General features: G+C 46.7%; 1 protein-coding gene across 3 annotated transcripts in view; it reads left to right on the forward strand.

Moving 5' to 3' along the window:
- LANCL1 (LanC like glutathione S-transferase 1) overlaps nt 1–20,465 on the forward strand; it is a 37,424-nt gene that overhangs the window by 12,914 nt on the left and 4,045 nt on the right. For all 3 annotated transcript variants that reach the window (XM_081898224.1, XM_081898226.1, XM_081898225.1), the window contains exons 3-6: nt 11,629–11,836; nt 18,569–18,704; nt 19,292–19,438; nt 19,921–20,103. In XM_081898224.1, coding sequence (XP_081754350.1) covers nt 11,629–11,836; nt 18,569–18,704; nt 19,292–19,438; nt 19,921–20,103 — 674 coding nt within the window. The remainder of the gene's footprint in view (nt 1–11,628; nt 11,837–18,568; nt 18,705–19,291; nt 19,439–19,920; nt 20,104–20,465) is intronic.

Raw genomic sequence — 20,465 nt, forward strand, 5'->3', positions numbered from 1 at the left:
GAAGGTTGCCGGCTGGGCGCGCGCGCCAAGTTCAAATGTACAGGCGAGCGGCACAGCAGATAGCCTGGATGGGGAGCCAGGACCTAAAGCCCGCCGAAAGGAGGGGCAAGAATCAGGGGGGTCAGCGTCAGAAGTGTCCAGAAAGGAGGAAACCCCAGGGGGCAGAAGGACCCAGAGGAGGAAAGAGCAACGGAAGAGGTGGAGTAAGGCTAGAGTCTTAAACTGGTGTACAGGGGGCGGAGACTCAGATGGAGCTTCGCCGGTCTAAGTTCTAGACGTGGAGTTGCACGCTGCGGTTTGGAAATGGAAACTAATCTTCAATAAAGACTTTGTACGTTATTGGTCCTCTGTGAGCTGGGACCTAGAGGCAGCTCTGACACTTGCCTTTTTGATTCAGTAGAAAACTGCCATTTTTGGTCCTATCTATCTGAACACCAAGATAGACCTTCACATCACCAAGATTCTTAACTTTGAAGTGTTTATTTAACTCTTTGGCTAGTTTTTTTACTTGTTCTTGTGTCTTTGAAGTATAAATCAGGTCATCTACATAAACAAGCAAAGATTCTTGAGCATCTCCTGAACCTCTGAAATATAAGCAATTGTCAGCCTTGCTCCTGCTAAAACCAATGCCTACCAAAACGTCATTCAAACACTCATTCCAATTATGAGCAGATTGCTTGAGTCCATAAATAGATTTACAGTGGTGCCCCGCAAGACGAATGCCTCGCAAGACGAAAAACCCGCAAGACGAAAGGGTTTTTCAGTTTTTGCGACGCTTCGCTAGACGATTTTCCCTATGGGCTTGCATCGCAAGATGAAAGCCCATAGGGAAATCTCGGGGACCTTTTTTTAAATGCTGGCGGTGGGGAGCAAAGCCTTCCCCCCCCCTCCGGACTTCAGAAGAGGTCCAGGAAGGCCGGCGGGGGCGAAAGGCTTTGCTCCCCACCGCCAGCATTTTAAAAGCGGTCCGGGATAGCAGGGAAGCGCTTCCCGCTATCCCGGACGGCTTTTGAAGGCAGGCAGGGGGGGCAAAGACTTTTGCCCCCCCTGCCTGCCTAACCGGGGGCTTTTAAATCGCCCCGGGACTGTCCGGGGCGATTTAAAAGCCCCCGGACGGCTTTTGAAGCCTCCCCCCGCCGCCCGGCTTCGGGGCATCGTCCCGATGCCGGGCGGTGGGGCAGGAACGCCTCCCCCCGCCGCCCGGCATCGGAACGATGTCCCGAAGCCGGGCGGCCGGGCGGGAAAGCCTCCCCCCACCGCCCGGCTTCGGGGCATCGTCCCGATGCCGGGCGGTGGGGCAGGAACGCCTCCCCCAGCCGCCCGGCTTCGGGGCATCGTCCCGATGCCGGGCGGCCGGGCGGGAAAGCCTCCCCCCGCCGCCCGGCTTCAGGGCATCGTCCCGATGCCGGGCGGCCGGGCGGGAAAGCCTCCCCCCGCCGCCCGGCTTCGGGGCATCGTCCCGATGCCGGGCGGCCGGGCGGGAACGCCTCCCCCAGCCGCCCGGCTTCCGGGCATCGTCCCGATGCCGGGCGGTGGGGCGGGAACGCCTCCCCCAGCCTCCCGGCTTCAGGGCATCGTCCCGATGCCGGGCGGTGGGGCGGGAACGCCTACCCCAGCCGCCCGGCTTCGGGGCATCGTCCCGATGCCGGGCGGTGGGGCAGGAACGCCTCCCCCAGCCGCCCGGCTTCGGGGCATCGTCCCGATGCCGGGCGGTGGGGCAGGAACGCCTCCCCCAGCCGCCCGGCTTCGGGGCATCGTCCCGATGCCGGGCGGTGGGGCAGGAACGCCTCCCCCAGCCGCCCGGCTTCGGGGCATCGTCCCGATGCCGGGCGGTGGGGCAGGAACGCCTCCCCCAGCCGCCCGGCTTCGGGGCATCGTCCCGATGCCGGGCGGTGGGGCAGGAACGCCTCCCCCAGCCGCCCGGCTTCGGGGCATCGTCCAGATGCCGGGCGGTGGGGCAGGAACGCCTCCCCCAGCCGCCCGGCTTCGGGGCATCGTTCCGATGCCGGGCGGTGGGGCAGGAACGCCTCCCCCCGCCGCCCGGCATCGGAACGATGTCCCGAAGCCGGGCGGCCGGGCGGGAAAGCCTCCCCCCGCCGCCCGGCTTCAGAACGATGTCCCGAAGCCCGGCGGCGGGGCGGGAAAGCCTTTGTCCCCCCTGCCTGCCTTCCCAGGGGCTTTTAAATCGCCCCGGACAGCGGAGAAGTCCTCCGCTGTCCCGGGCGATTTTAAAATGCCGCCCGCCAGAAGAGGTCGGGGGAAGGCGGTTTCCATAGGAACACATTAATTGATTTTCAATGCATTCCTATGGAAAACCGTGCATCGCAAGACGAAAAACTCGCAAGACGAAGAGACTTGCGGAACGAATTAATTTCGTCTTGCGAGGCACCACTGTATGTAGTTTCCATATCTGATTTGATTTACCAACTTTCAATCCTGGCGGTAGCTCCATATAGAGCTCTTCAGCCAAGTCTGAATGAAGATAAGCTGTAGAGACATCAAATTGATTCACTTTGAACCCTTTCTGAGCAGCAACTGCTAATAGTGCCCGTAGGGTTTCACTCCTTGTAGTGGGTGCATAGACTTCGGAATAATGTAACCCCTTTCTTTGCGTAAAACCTCGAGCTACAAGCCTTGCTTTGTACTCTGGTTTCCCCATCGCTGTTGTCTTTATCCTGTACACCCACCTACAACTTATTGCCTTGGTACCTTCTGGCAGTTTGGTGATGGAAAACACACCCAGTTCTTTCATAGAATTCAACTCTTTTTGCATGGCCTCACGCCACCTACTGGCCTCCTCCTGGGGTAATTGCTCAACCTCCTCAAAACTTTCAGGTTCGCAATTTGCCAAACCAGCCCAAACACTAATAGCTTGGTACCTTTCAGGAGGTTTACCTTTGTTGGTACGCTTGGAACGCCTTAACAGTTCCTGTGATGTTCCTTCAGTTTCCCCCTCTGACCCAGAATCACTAGTCGTCCCCTGTTTGTCACTAGTAGTTGAAGAACTTTCTGATTCCGACTTTACACTCTCTTGCTGTACAGGTGAACTTTTAGAGCTAGAAGATTCTGACTTTACAGGTCTCTCTTGCTGTACAGGTGAACTTTTAGAGCTAGAAGATTCTGACTTTACAGACTTGTGTAGAGCTAGAAGATTCTGACTTTACAGACTTGGGTGAACTAGACGATTTCTCATCCTCATCCTCAGACTCAAATTCCTCAGCCTGTTCTGGAACTAATACCTGCCCTGGGGCCTGAGTTTCATTGTTACTGTTCACCACATCAAATAGTATGTCAGGATTTCCATGAATTTTATTCCAACCATCCTGTTCACAAAATTCCGCACTTCTGCTGATTGTGATTTTCGTTTGATTGCCTTCTACATTCACAAATCTCCAACTTTTTGTGTTGGCTTGATAACCACATAAAACCATTTCTTTAGATCTAGGATCACCTTTCCTACGTTGTGCCCTAGGCACCAGCACATAAGCACGACATCCAAAAACTCTTAGATGATCAATTTTTGGTTTTTTCCCAAATAGCATGAAGTAAGGAGTGTTGCCTACTGTGCTATTGTACACTCTGTTAAAAGTATAATTCGCATACAGTGCAGCCTCAGCCCAAAAACGCTGTGGAAGTCCAGAATCAAACAGCAAAGCAGCAATGGCTTCCTGTAATGTTCGAAATTTTCTTTCGGCAACTGCATTCTCCTGTGGTGAATAGGGATTGGTAAGTCTATGAACTATACCTTTCCTTTTTAACCACGTCTCCAGCGTGTGGTTCACATATTCCCCACCACGATCGGATTGTATTTTACGTACCCTGGTGTCAAATTTACATTCGACTTCTTCAATCCACTCCATCAGGATGGAAGCTGCTTGTGATTTTTCTTTCAGAAAAATCATCCACCAAAATTTGCATAAATCTCGCACCTCCAAGCGATTTGACTGGCATAGGGCCACACACGTCTGTGTGCACAAGTTCAAAGGGTTTCTTGCTTACTCTATCAGATCTAGTATAGTTACATGTCTTAACCTTAGCATGTTTACAAGCACAACAATCCAGAAAATTTGGACAGGGTTTAATGTTACACTCCTCAGCTAAATCTGGCATCTTGCTTACATACTTAAAGCATATATGAGCTAACCTTCTGTGTAGTAGATGTGCACAACCTGTATGAGGAGCCTTATTTACACACTTAGCTTGCGCTTCACCTGTTGAACATCTACCTGCTGCTAACTGTTCTTCATCCAAAACAAAAAGCCCATCCTCACAGGGAATTTTAACTAGCTCCTTCCCCTGTTTCGAAATGGTGCACACATCATTTTCAAACTCAACCTTAAAACCACTTTTTACCAGGCATGACACACTCAAAAGTCCATTCTTCATTCCTGGAAGAACAAAAACAGGAAGGTTAGTTTGCAAACAATTAACATAAATTGTGCCTTTAAGGTTCATTTCTCGTTTATTATTGTCTGCTATAGTCACAGTTTTTGCAACTGGCAATGTCTTGCAGTTCATCAAGCTGCCACTAGATGTCGCTGGAATTAAACTGTGACTTGCTCCACTGTCAATTATCCACTTCAAGGTTTGTTGGCTCCTTTTAGGACTCTGTTGTGCTGCCATTGCAGATAGTCCCTTATCAGCACCTGCTCCCCCTCTGGATCGTTGATTCTTGTAGTTCTCACATCGTCTTCCCCTGTAGCTCCGGAAGCTGGCCTTGGACTGTTGAAATTCCTGTTGCTTTTCTGGACACTTTGCTATCAAATGAAACCTGCTGCCACATCGAAAACATGACTTGCTGGCCATAGCAGACACTTTTGAGGCTTCCTTACAGCTCTGCCTGCTAGTTCCCCCACACTGGGAATTATCTGAACATCCAACCCTTGGGGTATTTGAATTATCAATACGTTTTCAATAATGTTGATATTCTTGCTCACACAATCTACCAGTCACATAATTCATATTCAGCTGGTCCTCTGGCAAAACTTGTAAAGTTAGTACTAAGTTTTCAAACCCTGCATGCAGGCTGCTAAGCAGAGTATAAACTTTAATATTTTCAGGAAAATTCACACCCAGAGATGACAGTCGGTTGAAGTACTCAGTCATCTGTGACGTGTGTTCAACCACACTATCCCCTGGCTTCAGTTTCAACTCATACAAAGCACGTATAATGTTCACCTTCTCTCCGGGCGTGGCTCTATGGTGAATTCGCCTAAGAGCTTCCCAAATTTCAAATGCAGACCTTAAATTTTCCACATGAGGTAATTGGGAATCGTCTATCGATACCATCAACATGCATCTAGCTTTAGTGTCCATTTTATCATGTTCCCTGTTCTGAGCATGTGCAGCAGCCTGTTGCTCAGCTGTGGCATCTGCTGCAACAGCCACAAACGGCTTTCGCCTCTGGACATAGTCAGCTCACACTTCTTTGGCTTCCAGCCAGACTTGAGCCCTCTTAGACCACTGCACGTAATTAGCAGAGTTCAACTTTGTAAAGGGAACCTGGAAATTTTCCACTGCCATTCTTGGGGTCTGCTGCTACTCCCTCTGTGTGCCCTTGCTTCTCTTTCCCCTTGGGATTTGTTTTACTCACTTTTCAGACGCCTCCAGCCTCCTCTGAAGCCTTTTAAACTTTCCCTCCGTCTCTTCACTAGCAACCTACCACCGTCCTCTGTTTTTATTAACAAAACAAAAACACAACGGGAGGTCAAGCTAGCCTTTTGCAGCTAATGAAGCTGTAAATCTTCACTTACGCAGCTCGCTCAACTTTCTGCAGCCTCTCAGTTCCTTTAAGAGCTGGATTTACGACCAAGCTGGTCTTCTCTCATCCGAAAGCTGCTTTCACTTTCTCTGCACACAATACAGCTGTAGAAACATAGAGGGATCCATAACCTAAGAGAGTCTGTGTTCTGGTCCAGTAAACGCTTCCGCTGCGCAACCAGCAACAGTTCTCTTTGCAGAGCATTAATTAAGTCCAGTGCAGAGATTCTTGTTGCAGTACAAGCTTCAGAGTCTCAGCAGCAAAGAAATAACGACACAGGGAAGCCTGTCTTTCCAAAGACAGGTTTATTGCAGAAAGATAACAGAAACACCACCAGAGCTTTCAGACATTTTTGCTTCACGCCCCACAGGCAGAGAAAACAAACACTCTTTATATACTGAGCAACTTAACAACTTAACGAGCTTGACTACTTAAAGTCACATGACATTGCTAACTTGCCAGCGTCTTAGGTTTCACACCCTAACAGGGGATGTGTCTTAGGATTCCTGAGCAATGCTGACTACAAGGCTGCTAGTTATAAATAAAACCGTAGTTGGGGGAGATTTGTAAATATATGTACTATTTTTTTTCTTTTAAAAACAGTCATCTGCCAGGCATTTTTAAAAATCTGGGGTTTTTTTAATCAATTAAACTGATCAGTAGACAAAAATGTGCAGCCTTCTGGTTTATTGTGGTTTAGTGTGAATCTGGTTTAGTGGGGGACATGGTGCTCAATCACTCTGACTTTGCTCCTCCTCCTGTGAGCAGTTAAGTTTGGCTTCCTGTGATGTATGAATTCAGGATTGTGATTTGTTGATAGCTAATAAGCCAAGGTCCAAAAGTCAACTGCAAACCTTGGTTTAGGGCTGGGTAGGAATCTTGACTTGTTACGCAGAAACAAACCACGATCCTGCCTTGACGTCTTTTGAAACTGAGCTTAATTGCAGCTTCCTGGATTATTAATCCATGTCTTATCAGGAGAAGCAAATGTGTGATTGAGGAGGCATTTATTTACTGTGGAATTGTTAAACTTTCTGCAGGCATCAATTGTAGTGGGAGAAGTGGCTTTGCCACCAGAGAGGCAGAATTGAACTTGAATGGGGCAGAGAAGTGCCTCAACGGTGCTGGTGCTGCTGCTGCTTGATTCTCTGCTTGTGAATTCTAAACTCACAGGTTTGCCTAACATGTTTGGAATTGAGAGTGAGTCTCTGAAGGATTTCCTCTGGGTCACAGCCAGGGAACTGGAATGTGTTGCTGTTCCAGGGCTTGCCTGCTCTCCACACACCACACCCAATCCTATTTTTGTTAATTTATTCAGTGTGGTTTCAGGTTAGAAGAAATTAATCGGGCCAAGGCAACAGCATTCCATCTTAATTGCTTCTGTGGAAAAGGCTTGTTGAGCATCTCCTCATGTAGATAATCTCCTGGCAATCCGAAATCAATTGGCACTTGTGTGGCAGCTAATAAGAGATGTTGGGAAGGAATGGTCATGGCTCTTTTCCTCACAATTCCTCCTCTGTAAAAGGGAACTGGCTGAGACATGGTGGCAGTGATTTGGCATATGCTGGCGCTGGGCTTCGGAAGCATGTTTTCCTCTGATTGAGTCTTGTCATTAGGCTGCTACCCGGTGCCACCAGGCATCTATTTCCCCCTTTCCTTCACAGATACGGTTTCTGTTACCATCCTTTCAGTGGATGGATGTTCCTTAGCCTCTTCTGGGATCCTATCCCACAGTGGCGTGGCGTGAATTTTTTTGTAGGGAACAGTTAGGGCCAGAGGCACTGGCATGTGAGGGCGATGTGTTGCACATGTGAGCATCACGCCTCCTCCCCTAAGCTGGGCAGAAGCTTCCTGGGCTTTGGGAAGGAGGCACCAGGCTTTTAATACTCTAATTTACCAGGAACATTTAGGAGACTAGCCAAGTCACCTTAGTCCACTGATCACACGCTACTGCTCTCCCATCCTCTGATGGATGGTAGAGGCACCGATCAGGTATTCCTCCCTGCTCCCAAGTCCCAGCATGCACTGCATGTGTTGGAAAAGAGCAGTTGACAGACCAAAGGTGGATGGGAGCAACTTGCATCACCTGGTCTGTACTGAGGGCCTTGGCTTTCTGCCTTCAGCCCCTTAACTGGCACAGCAGAAGGTGGTGCTGTTATAGAGTGTTGTGGGAATGGTTTTCACCTGTTAAAGTGCCTGGCTTGCACGCTATATTTGCCACATGAAAGTAGGCCCATCTTGCCACATGAGACGCTGCTTGTTTAGAATATTGGCTAGAAAGCTTCCTCCCCAACAGGTAGGGAAAACTGGACCAGTGAATTCATTTATTGTTTCGTTCCTTTGTCCTTTGATGCTAATTTCCCATGCTCTTCCCCTTCATCTCATATCTTGCCTTGATACAGATGCTTGAAATACCTGAAATTTAAAAGCATGTTGACTATGGTACAAAATTGTTGTTTTAAAAAGGATTGTGTCTGATCCTTGCATTTTGTTGGCAGCAGCATACTTTCTGTGAAGATCAGGAATTAGTTCTTGAATCCAATATTGGACTGGATCACTTTTTATCTGTAAAGCAACAAACTGAACAGCTACTTAAAGCAATCTAAATATTTACATGCCAAGTTGTTTCTTATGCAGTGTCTGCTGCCAAAATAAGATTGCAGGTGGCAAATCCTATTTGCATCTTAAATGAAAATCTGTTTGGTGTCTTATTTAAGTGGATATCTTTATCCGCAGCACAACTTCTTTTGGCATAATATTAAATTATGGTTGTATTGTTTTGGTATTGAGTTATTTTGTACATTCCTTTTGTATTTGTTATGTTTTGGTTTAAAAGCTTTTTATTAAAACAACTATACACAAAAAAGGATGTCACAGTTGGGCAAATCCTTTTGTGAAGCTCTTACTGTGTGGAAACATCTAGTGGAGTTCCTTCTGCATGTTATGTTCCATGCCAGTGTTTGACAGGGAGTCTGGCCTGTTTAAATACAAGAGAGGGGCACGTTCAGAGGAAGTGAACCGCCCACTAACAGTGCCTCAGTCTTATCGGGACTGAGCTTCAGTTTGTTGGCTCTCGTTCAGTCCATTACTGGGGCAAGACAAAGGTCCACCACATCCACTGCCTCACCTGTAGATGAGACAGAGAGCTGTGTGTTATCAGCATATTACTGACATCGTACTCCAAAACTCCAGATGACCCCACTCAGCAGTTTCATGTAGGTGTTAAACAGCACAGGGGATAAAATTGAACCCTGAGAAACCCACCTTGCAGGTTCCTTGGGGCCGAAGAGCACTCCCCAAGCATCACCCTCTGGGAACGCCCACACAAGTAGGACTGGAACCACCACAGAGCAGAGCCATCCACCTCCCACTTGGACAGCTGCTCCAGAAGGATACCATGGTTGAAGGTATCGAAAGCAGCTGAGAGGCCATGGAGGGACACATTTCCCCTGTCTCTCTCCTGATAGAGGTCATTATGCAGGGCAACCAAAGCAGTTTCTATGCTAAAACTGGTCCTAAACCCCAATTGAAATGGATCTTGAAAATCAGTTTCCTCCAAGGGTACCTGGATCTGGTCCATAACCACCTGCTCAAGAAGCTTGCCCAAGAAGGGAAGATTAGCAACTGGCTGGTAGTTACTTGGATTTTTTGAATCCAGGGAGGGTTTCTTGAGGAGTGGTTTTATCACTGCCTCCTTCAAGCAGCCAGAGACCATCCCCTCTCATAGACAGGCATTAATTGCCTCCCTGGCTCAGCCAGCTGTTCCCTCCCTGTTAGCTTTTGTCAGCCAAGAAGAGCAAGCATCCAAAACACAAGTGGTTGACCTGACTGATCCAAGCACCTTGTCCACATCCTCAAGCCTCACTAACTGATATAAAGATCAGCAGAGCATTATTAGCAAAGAAAATTTTTAAGAGTCCAGAGGAGCAGCTCCAATGCTTCTAGGGAAGGAAGTTATTGTCACCAGTTCCCCCAGTCTTTAAAAGATGAGGAATTGCAATGACATTATCGCCAGGTCTTCCTTTAGGCGCAAGAAAAAAGTACTGACTGTTGAGATACTTTCCTCAGTGGCAATTTTGTGCTGCCAGGGCAAGCAACTACTCAGCTGTAGGTGGACCTTCTGTCTGTCAAGGACTCGGTGCTGCAGTGTTTTGCTTTAGCAAACTCTAGAAAAGTGGCTGGCTGCCTGCCAGCATATGGTTTTCCCTTCTTAAAAACAGCTTCAGATGCACACATTTGCAGACATGACTGATAGTAGCATACATCTGAGCTGCCCTCATTGGAAATACTAACACTGAAGCTGCCTACAGAGCGGACAAGGTTATTAGCTTTAGCAAGAAATGGAAATTTGCCCTTAATATACATGCTGAATTGAATTGTCTGTGGTGTGAAGCTTTGGAGATTACCCATGCAAAATGAGAAAATGATCTAAATTTAAAACGATCCCCTGTATATTGAAAGGTAATTTTGAAGGCTGTTCTTCTTTTTCCTTTTTCTTTTCTGCACTGAAATCTGAAGACATTGGCTCTATTAATTTAGGCTTAAATACAGAGACCTCTGTCATCTTAAAAATGGTTAATGAGATGGAAAGCACGCTGCTAGGGATAAAATGAGAATTCTGGAGTTGATGCAAGCCGCTGGCTCTTACTGGATTCACTGAGGGTGGTTCACTGTATGTTCAGCTCATGATTAAACCACACTGGTCCAAGCACTGCTTGAATTTGTTTTTAGATTTCTACATTACTATTTAAATAACTAAAGGAGCTTAGCTTATTTAGGGCCTCAGCAGCTCCTCCTGCTCCAGTATGGCTGCTGTCAAAAGAGGATTGTTGCCTGGACACCCTCAGAAATACTGCCTTGTTAACTATTTCCATTTATAACGTATATAGCACTTTCATAATTGCTTTGTGCCTAATAAGAAAACTAAGTGCTTATGAAGCATTCTAAAGGTATTCAAAGGCCTTCCAGTATGTTAATCTTACTGTAATCCTTACAACAGTCCTGTACATTGGATGTGTTCATGTGTGATGCTGACATCGTTAAAACAAGCACAGTTTAGTAAGCCAACAACAAACCTCAGCTTCAGATTGAGATTTGCTTGCAATAGGCAAACCACAATTAAGCAACTAGGCAGAGTTCATACATAACGCTGAGCCATGGTATAATGAACTATAGTACAGCATTATGTGTGAACCAGGCCATGGTGAGTTCCTGGAAGAAGTAATACTTGTAGGCTTCCTGATTCAGCTCAGTCTTTGTCCACTTTACCAAACCAGCTCTTTTTACAGTCCTGCGTCTCCTTATCCTTGCCACAGTCTTATGAGCTAGTCTTTTGATGGTGGTTTCTTGTCCTACAGTGCAGAACCAGGAGCTAGAAATGTGACTTGATGAAGCTGAAGTTTGAAACTGATGGGAAGCTTCAAAAGTGTGTGTGGTGATGGTGAAGGAGGCTGAGATTCCAGTTCAAAGTAGAAAAGTGGTTGCGTCTAAAGTAATGTTCTGAGAACCTCAGCAATTGTCAGTTTCCACAAAAACTACACGCACAAGGAATGTCGGAAATGAAACCGCTGTAGGCATTACACTAGGGAATTACCACAAAATGCATATCTATTTCTCCATTTTTATTTTTATTTGAAAGACATGGCAGCAAATGTTTACAGTCTCACTGGACAACGCTCGCATTCACCTAAATGCATTTCTGTATTTCCAGAACTCTCTGAATAAATCTGCAATTGTCAGCATGCCCATGTGGGTGTCAACAATTGCTGCATTTCTGATCTGCACCAGCGCATAATTGCTGAAATAGATATTAAAATGTTACACAACATCAGAGTTAACTTGGGTTAACTTCTTTAATCTCTTTGCAGGCATTGCTTTGCTATACTTACATCTGTATAATGTCTATGGAGACCCATCCTTCCTCCAGATGGCCCAGGAATATGTCAAGAAGAGCCTGAGCTGCCTGACAAAGCGATCCATCACCTTCTTATGTGGGGATGCCGGACCTCTGGCAGTGGCTGCTGTGGTATTCCACAAGCTGCAGAACGAGAAGCAAGCAGAAGATTGCATTGCCCGGTAATGCCTGAAGGGTATTTCAGCTGATATTCCTCACCACACTAGGATTTATCATCTCAGCCAGGGTAAACTGTAATATCTAGAAAGGAGAAGGCAGTCAAAGAGGTCACTCAAATACCGTTTCCATGAAAACGCAATAACGTTTAGGGAGTTCTCCATTCAGTATGCGATACCCATTACTTCAGCCTCAATAAAAGCCAGTGTTTTCTGTTGCCACTGTAACTGATATTGACGTAAATTTGGAAAGGGCTGCTAATACACTGCGAAACATTTTGCATTATTTATTTTGACCAAATGGTTTGTCAGGGAAGTGTTGCAAAAGTCACAAATCATATCCATGTCTAACTTTGCAGTTTACTGGGATTTTACTCCCAAGTAAGTGTATAGTATTGCAGCCCAAAGCATCTCTGTCCTAGGTGTGTTCCATTAGGTATATTTTTATTTACTTGCCGTACTTGTATGCTGCGTTTCTGCTAATGCATTCAGCGAAGTGTACAGTTTTAATAGTGGCATGCAATCTAACAGACACAACATGAGAAGAAAAAAGGCTGGAGAGACAATAAGCAAATTCACCCACTGGTTCTTAAATCATGTTACATAAATGTTTATGACTGGGTGGAATGAGCACTTAGAGACAGTTTAGGCAGCTGGTCCCAGATGGACGTTGCTGCCTCGTCTCTGCATCTTAGATAGTTTATTACGTGTTTTACTGGTATAAATGTATGTATCACTTCAGGTGAATCAGGAGTATGAGAAGAAGAGCCTTGGTGTTGGCTACACATCTTGGCCACAGCCCACCTAATAGGGCACAACACTCCGTCATACTATTAGGACTTGCATAAAAGCCATTGATATGAATAGAAAATACACTCTTGCTATTCTTCATCAGTTATGCTACTGACTTTGACCGGTATTATAGTTCATTTTGTAATTAAAGCTAATTTAAACTTTTTTCCGTTTGGGCAACATATGATGTGCATTGCATGTCATCTTTATATATTCTCCATGTTTGTATTTCCTGTTTTATTCTTATCCACATGGATTTCAATATTCCCTGCTGTTTCCCATTTGTCATGTTGTGATTATGCATATTTCATGTTGTTTTCCTGATGTGGCTCTGGCGTTTACAAAAGGCATGGGCCTGTTATCACTAGAGATAGAAACACATTCTCCATAATAAGAATATTCACTCCAACGCAATCCCACTTTTTGTTTCATTTTGGAAAATACCGGTACTCCTTTGTTCCTTCCACACTTAACCTCAGCTGTGCTACAGAGTGGGAATTTAGTATAATCCCACACTGCCATCTTATGGTATCGTGAGGGTAAGCAGCCTTATATCATAGTGTTGGGAAGGGAGCATAAGAGACCCTTTGGGGAAAGGATGTCTAAAGCATCCTGAACTGGCAGTTGTCAAATATGCATTCTCTTTATTTACTTTTAATGCTTTTATATATCTGCTCTGTAGCAGGAGATTAAAACCTCAAAGGAAGGAGCAACCACGGAACATCTGGATGTGTGATGCTTTGACTTGCTTTCTTGCTTTCGATCCTAAGCATCTTTATTCATCATGAGTCTTTTTGCAGCTTGTCACGTCTCCATCTTCTCCCAACCCTCTGGAGTTTTGCTCCTGTTAGTGGTTGTTCTATTTTGTGTCAGAAAACTGCTACCATGGTCCATTACAATCCACTTTATGCCATCCTCATACATGATTTTGACTCATTTCTTCTCTCAATCCTTACTGGTGTGGATGTGACCATAACATCTAGCATGTGCTCCGGTTGAGCCACCAGCTAGTGCCAAGTATATTGTTAGGAAATACTTCTCACACCTAACACATAATTATTTTGTTAGATGGAATCCATCTAGGGCCTCTTTTAAAAATAGACAGTGGGATTTTTGTCTCTTCATTTTAAGGCCTAGTTTACATTAATCTTGCTGGAATTTCATTTTTTCCTGAAATGTATTGAGATGCTATAAAAAGAAGTATGTTGGAAACTATGATAAATTCATGTGCTTTCACTGGTGGGTTCTCTTGCCACTGGGCCATATTGAGCAGTCAATGGGGAAGCCTGTCTTTTGGTCAAAAACAGTTCCAGAAGGTCTACCTGAAGGAGTCCCTTGTTTGTTTGTGTGCATTTGCCCTTTCCCCTTATATCTACACTAAAGGCCACTTCAGTTTTGACTTTTAGTTAGTATAGCCATACATGTCAGAGTGATGTTTCGCATGTAATTGGCATACAAGTAATGCACATTTACTTGGTCAAGATTAGCATGGTGATTAAGATTTAGGCCTTATGATCAAAAACAGCTGTTAACTTAGAAGACTTCTTTTCTCATTGCTTATTTTGTCAGTTGAAGAGTTCTGTTTGTTTTTGAAAGCTCTCTCCGTGGGGAATTGCTTTTATCCTCCTGATGATTTCATGTATATTTCAGTTCTGTTTCCTTTTCAAGTTACTGGGACTAGCACTAACATTTACCCCCGCCTTCCCCAACCAGGAATTTTCAGAGACACTGAGGAGCATTGCATTCCCCTCCCTCCCCGCCCCTTTGTACAAACTAGTCATAACACAGGCCTTGTTCTCATTGAGGTAGTAAATTTGTGTGCACACTGTACCACTTCAGGTTGCATTGGGGGGGGGGTTCACATGACTGAATGCTCCTCTAGTCTAGACAAAAATATCAGTGTGCATAGAAAACAACTGTGTCAGAAAAAGGGTGATAAACTTTGTGGTGTGCCTTTTTTTTTTTTAAAGGAAGTCATTTAGTCTGAAGTGATATAGCCCAGACATGGGTTTACTCGTCTTTGGCCAGAGGGCCCATAGTGGTTCTCATCCTTAACCTAAGCAGATTATCATCACCATTTTCAGTTTCCAGTAACCATTGGTCCCAGCCAAGCTGATGAAGGGATGCTTGTTTCCCCCCACTCCTTCTGTTGCTACAACTACGCAAAATGTTCCTCTGACTACTATATGCTAAGGGCATAAATAGGGGTAGAGAAAGATTTGTTTCCTTCATACCTCCCTAGAAGCATTTTGGGAAGAAAAGACTGGACTAGGTGGACTGTTGGTCTGAGCCAGCAGGTGGTAGGTTAAAACCACCACCATCAAGGAGTGCAGTAGAAATCAGAGCTGGTAAAAACAGAATCATGCGGATTGTCAAAGGACAGATGTTCTCCATGTTCCCTTTGCCCTGCTTTGCTGAACCATTTTCACTAAGGTTCCTTTCCAGCTTTCTCTTAAATCTGCTGAAGCAGCACCAAGAAGGGAAAATACGAAGTGCTGCAACCACTTTTTTGGAACAACGGCTGTTGTCTCTGAGTAAGGAGGGAGGATCACTTTTCTTTATATCTCGCTGTCAGGGACAACAGGAAGAAGCAATACTTTGAGAATTAATTTGCATCTTGAATGATTGGGCTACAGAGCTGGAAAGTTAAACTTAAGGCTGCAGAGGTATTCTCAAGTCTTGGCTCAACTTTTAAGAAGGTTTTTTTTTGGGGGGGGGTCTGTTTTCAGGCCCTGCTCCCTTACTGTGCAGCTGTAGCTAGGAGTGATCTCCTAGCCTTATTCTATTTCATAATGCCAAATGGCAGGCAGCAAATAATAATAATAATAATAATAATAATAAATTTTATTTATATCCCGCCCTCCCCAGCCGGAGCTGGGCTCAGGGCGGCTAACAATCAAAATAATCCGACATTCTAAAAACATTCATTATAAAAATTAAGTAAATCAAATTAAAATCAAATTAATGGCAACCATCAAGCAAATTCTGTGTAGATTGCCGATTGCCAGAGGAGGGGGGGTCAGGCTGCGCTCTGACCGAAGGCCTGGTGGAACAGCTCTGTCTTGCAGGCCCTGCGGAAAGATGTCAGGTCCCGCAGGGCCCTAGTCTCTTGTGACAGAGCGTTCCACCAGATTGGAGCCGCGGCCGAGAAGGCCCTGGCTCTGGTTGAGGCCAGCCTAACCTCTCTGTGGCCTGGGATCTTTAGGATGTTTTTATTTGCAGACCGTAAATTTCTCTGTGGGACATACCAGGAGAGGCGGTCCCGTAGGTACGAGGGTCCTAGGCCGTATAGGGCTTTAAAGGTGAGAACCAGCACCTTAAACCTGATCCTGTACTCCACCGGGAGCCAGTGCAGCTGGTATAATACCGGATGGATATGATCTCGCAGCGAAGACCCCGTAAGGAGTCTCGCCGCGGCATTCTGCACCCGCTGGAGTTTCTGGGTCAGTCTCAAGGGCAGCCCCACGTAGAGCGAGTTACAATAATCCAGTCTGGAGGTGACCGTCGCGTGGATCACAGTGGCTAGGTCAGGGCGAGAGAGATAAGGAGCCAACTGCTTAGCTTGGCGGAGATGGAAAAATGCCGCCTTTGTTATAGCTGTAATCTGCGCCTCCATAGAGAGGGAGTTATCGAAGATTACACCCAAACTCTTAACGGACGATGTTGGCACTAATTGCACCCCCGCAAGAGATGGGAGTTGCCCCCTCAGTCCCATATCGCTCCGTCCCAGCCAGAGGACCTCTGTCTTAGAAGGATTTAACTTCAACCGGCTCCCACGTAACCATCCAGCCACAGCTTCCAGACATCTGGTCAGTGTATCTGGGGCCGAGTCAGGATGGCCGTCCATCAACAGATAGAGTTGGGTGTCATCGGCATACTGATGGCAACCCAGCCCAAAACTCCGGACAAGCTGGGCGAGGGGGCGCATAAAGATGTTAAAAAGCATCGGGGAGAGAATCGCACCCTGAGGCACTCCACACACCAAGGAGTGGCGCGATGACAATTCCCCCCCAAGTGCCACCCTCTGTCCCCGACCAGAGAGGAACGAGCGCAGCCATTGAAGGACTGTGCCCTGGATTCCCACGTCGGCAAGGCGGTGGTCCAGGAGTTCATGATCGACCATGTCGAAGGCTGCTGACAGGTCCAGAAGAATCAGCAGCCCCGACCCGCCTCGATCCAGCTGCCTGCGGAGATCGTCTGTTAGGGCGACCAGAGCCGTCTCGGTCCCATGACCAGCACGGAAGCCGGACTGGAATGGATCGAGAGCCGATGTTTCATCCAGAAACCTACCAAGCTGTTCAGCAACCGCTCTCTCAATCACCTTACCCAGGAATGGGAGATTCGAAACCGGGCGGTAATTGGATAGATCTAAAGGGTCTAATGATGTTTTCTTTAAGAGCGGACGCACCACTGCCTCCTTCAGTTCCCCTGGGAATATCCCAGTGCCAAGGGACAAATTGATGATATCCCCCAGGGGGGCCCGCACCTCGTCTGGACACGCTCTAATCAGCCAAGACGGGCACGGGTCAAGGGGACAGGTGGTGGGCTTTCCAGCTTGGAGGAGTCTGTCCACATCGGCTGGGGATATCCGGTCAAAGTGGTCCAATACTGGACCCGAGGACAGTCGAGGGGCCTCCAGTTCCTTTATTGTATCCAAATTGGCAGGGAGGTCATGGCGGAGCAACAGGACCTTCTCCGCAAAGAAGCTCGCAAATGCCTCACAGCTGTGTGCCGAATTGTTATTTAAATTTGGCTGTCCTTCAAGGGACGTTAAAGACCTAATTATACTAAATAATTGCGCTGGGCGAGAGCTAGCGGAGGCAATGGAGGCCGAGGACTTCTTAGCGGCCTTCACTGCCATCTCGTAGGTTTTCATAAAAACCCTATAAGATGTTCTTGAGGCTCCGTCACGGGCACCCCGCCATACTCGCTCTAGCCGTCTGAGGTCCCGCTTCATTTTCCGAAGCTCCTCGGTAAACCAGGGAGCCCGGTTTCTGCGGGGTCGCAGAGGGCGCCTAGGTGCGATCTCATCGATGGCTGCTAGGAGTTGGATATTCCAGCTCTCAACCAGCTCAGTCAATGAGTCGCCAGGGGGAGCAAGGTCCCGCAAGGCCTGACGGAATCTATCAGGGTCCATCAGCCTCTGCGGGCGAGCCCAGATTGGCTCACCACCTAAGCAGGGTGGGGGTGGAAAATCAATCCTGGCTTTCAGTGTGTAGTGATCAGACCATGGCACCTTCATTGGAGGAGACATGATCACATCTATACCGGCGCCAAAGATCAAATCCAGCGTGTGGCCTGCTTGATGTGTGGGGCCCGACACAAACTGGGAGAGCCCTAGTGTCGCCATGGAAGACACCAGGTCCAGTGCCTGTGAGGAGGGAATGGCATCAGCATGGGTGTTGAAGTCCCCCAATACCAATAGGTTAGGGAACTCCAAGGCCCAGCCGGCCACCGCCTCCAGCAGGCCTGACAGGGTGGCTGCTGGTGCGCTAGGTGGCCGGTACACCAGCCAGACAGCCGAGCTCTCCTCGGAGCCCCACACTAGGCCAACACATTCAATGCCGGGGATCGATGGCGACGGTAGAGCCCTGAAAGAACAATCTCCTCGGATTAAGCTATCCCCACACCAAAGCTATCCCCACACCAAAAAAAATATCTGCTGGCTTTGTCATTGGGAGCACAGCTATCCTCCAGAAACTAAAGTCAAAAATAGCCCTGAAGTTTTGATTTTATACTTTATTCACTTGTGATTTGGGGAGAAATTATCATGCAAACAGTATCAGTGTTTAGTGGGTAGAATTCCAGATTTACAAACAAAGAGGAGTAACAAACTTTGTTGTTTAGAATTGTACCCACAAATTGAAAAATGTGTATATCACTGAATTTGTACATGGTGCGTGTGTGTGTTTTAAGATGTATAAGTCTCATGTTTTATCTTTCAAGCTTGCTTCATCTGCCCAAACTTGACCCTCGGGTCCCTGACGAGATGCTCTATGGACGTATGGGGTACTTGTATGCTTTGCTATTTGTGAACAAACAATTTGGAGAGGAAAAGATTCCTCAGAACCATATTCAACAGGTACTGTGCCCATTTCCTCTTCCACCTTAAACCATTTAAACTATTCATCTTCTCTGCCTTCTGGAGGGGGGGGGGTCCTGTTGTACAAGCAGAAATCCTTGTGCATCTGATGGGATGCGGTAGTTGAATGCTGTGCACACTTAGTCCATGATTATTATTTTATAGGGGCTTGTCCGCACTTTTGGGTTCCCCGTGCCTGGAAAACACAGGTCCAAGCGGTTTCCCCCTTGCTCCACTCCTTTCCCAGAGAAAATCCACTCCTTAGCTCTAAATCAGAACAAACACCAGTGTGTGGAAGACATGATTGCTGTTTGCTCCAGCTGAGTGCTAAAGAGTGTTCCCACCCCGAGAAAGTGCTGGGGCCTGAGGGAGTGTGGATAAGCCCTAAGTTTGACCGTGACAAACAAAATTTCAAAGCATCCATTTCAGAACAGTAGCCACTTGAGAAAAGCAGAAATAATTGACTGCTTTTCTAAACTGAAAGCTTCAGAATGTTGCCATTGGCCACTTCACTTTGTTTGTTTGTTTGTTTGTTTGTTTGTTTGTTTGTTTTTGTCATCCACTATTTATTTCTGATTTTCCTGCAGGTCTGTGAGGCAGTCATGGCATCTGGCGAGAACCTAGCCAAGAGACGGAACTTCACAGCTAAGAGCCCCCTGATGTATGAATGGTACCAGGAATATTATGTAGGAGCTGCTCATGGCCTAGCAGGGATCTATTACTATCTCATGCAGGTGAGAGGCATCCTTCAGAGTGGAGGAGGTCCACTTGTCTGTACTGTATGAAACTTCTGATTGATTGATTGATTTGTATACCACCCTTCATCTGAAGATCACAGGGCAGTTCACTACATAAAAATACAAAATAGAAACACGAAAGACATAATAAAAACAAAAGAAAACCATAACCCCCCCCCCAAACCCCACATTTAAATGGACATAGGATGTTTATCAGCTAAAGGCCTAGTTGAAGAGGAACATTTTCTCCTGGTGCCTTGAAGGTGCCAGGTGAGCCTCCCTGGGGAGAGCATTCCCCAAATAGGGAGCCACTGTGGGGGTGGGGAGCATTTTCATGTTGCTACCCTCCAGACATCTTGTTTTGCCCCAGAGACAGAAAATGAGAAAAGACACAAGGTTAGCATATTTGATGCATTGAAAGCTGGCTGAAGCAGTTCTTCATCTGTGATTTAACATGGTGCTTGTCTTTTATCTCTCAGCCTGGCCTTGGAGTGAGTCAGGCAAAGCTGCACAGTGTGGTCAAGCCCAGTGTGGATTATGTCTGCCAGCTGAAGTTCCCATCGGGCAATTACCCGCCATGCATTGAAGATAAGAGAGACCTGCTGGTCCATTGGTGCCACGGTGCTCCTGGTGTTATCTACATGCTCCTTCAGGCCTATAAGGTAAGCAGGAGGCTTTGCCAAAGAGAGATGGGCAATAACCGTAAGGAAACCTAACACGTTTTCACCCCTGCTTACAAGGAGATTATAATATTTAAATGCAATAACTTCTCTGCCCCCTCCTGAAATGGAAATTAGACTTTTACAAATGATTCCTGAAGACGTCCTTGTCATGCATCCTGAATGCGGGACATTCTTATTGCTCAGAGTTGGCCATGTGTCCTGTTCTGTGGCGATTGACTAATGGTGACAGCCAGTTGTGACTTAAATAATGGCCATGCTCCTTCCATTTATCACTCCAAAAGTCTTTGAAGGTAAGGCAAAGTCACAGTGTTCTTGTCCTAGTTTGTGTGTGTGTGTGAGAG

The sequence above is a fragment of the Podarcis melisellensis genome (genome assembly GCF_964234715.1).
Source record: "Podarcis melisellensis genome assembly, chromosome: 1".
NCBI lineage: Eukaryota > Metazoa > Chordata > Lepidosauria > Squamata > Lacertidae > Podarcis > Podarcis melisellensis.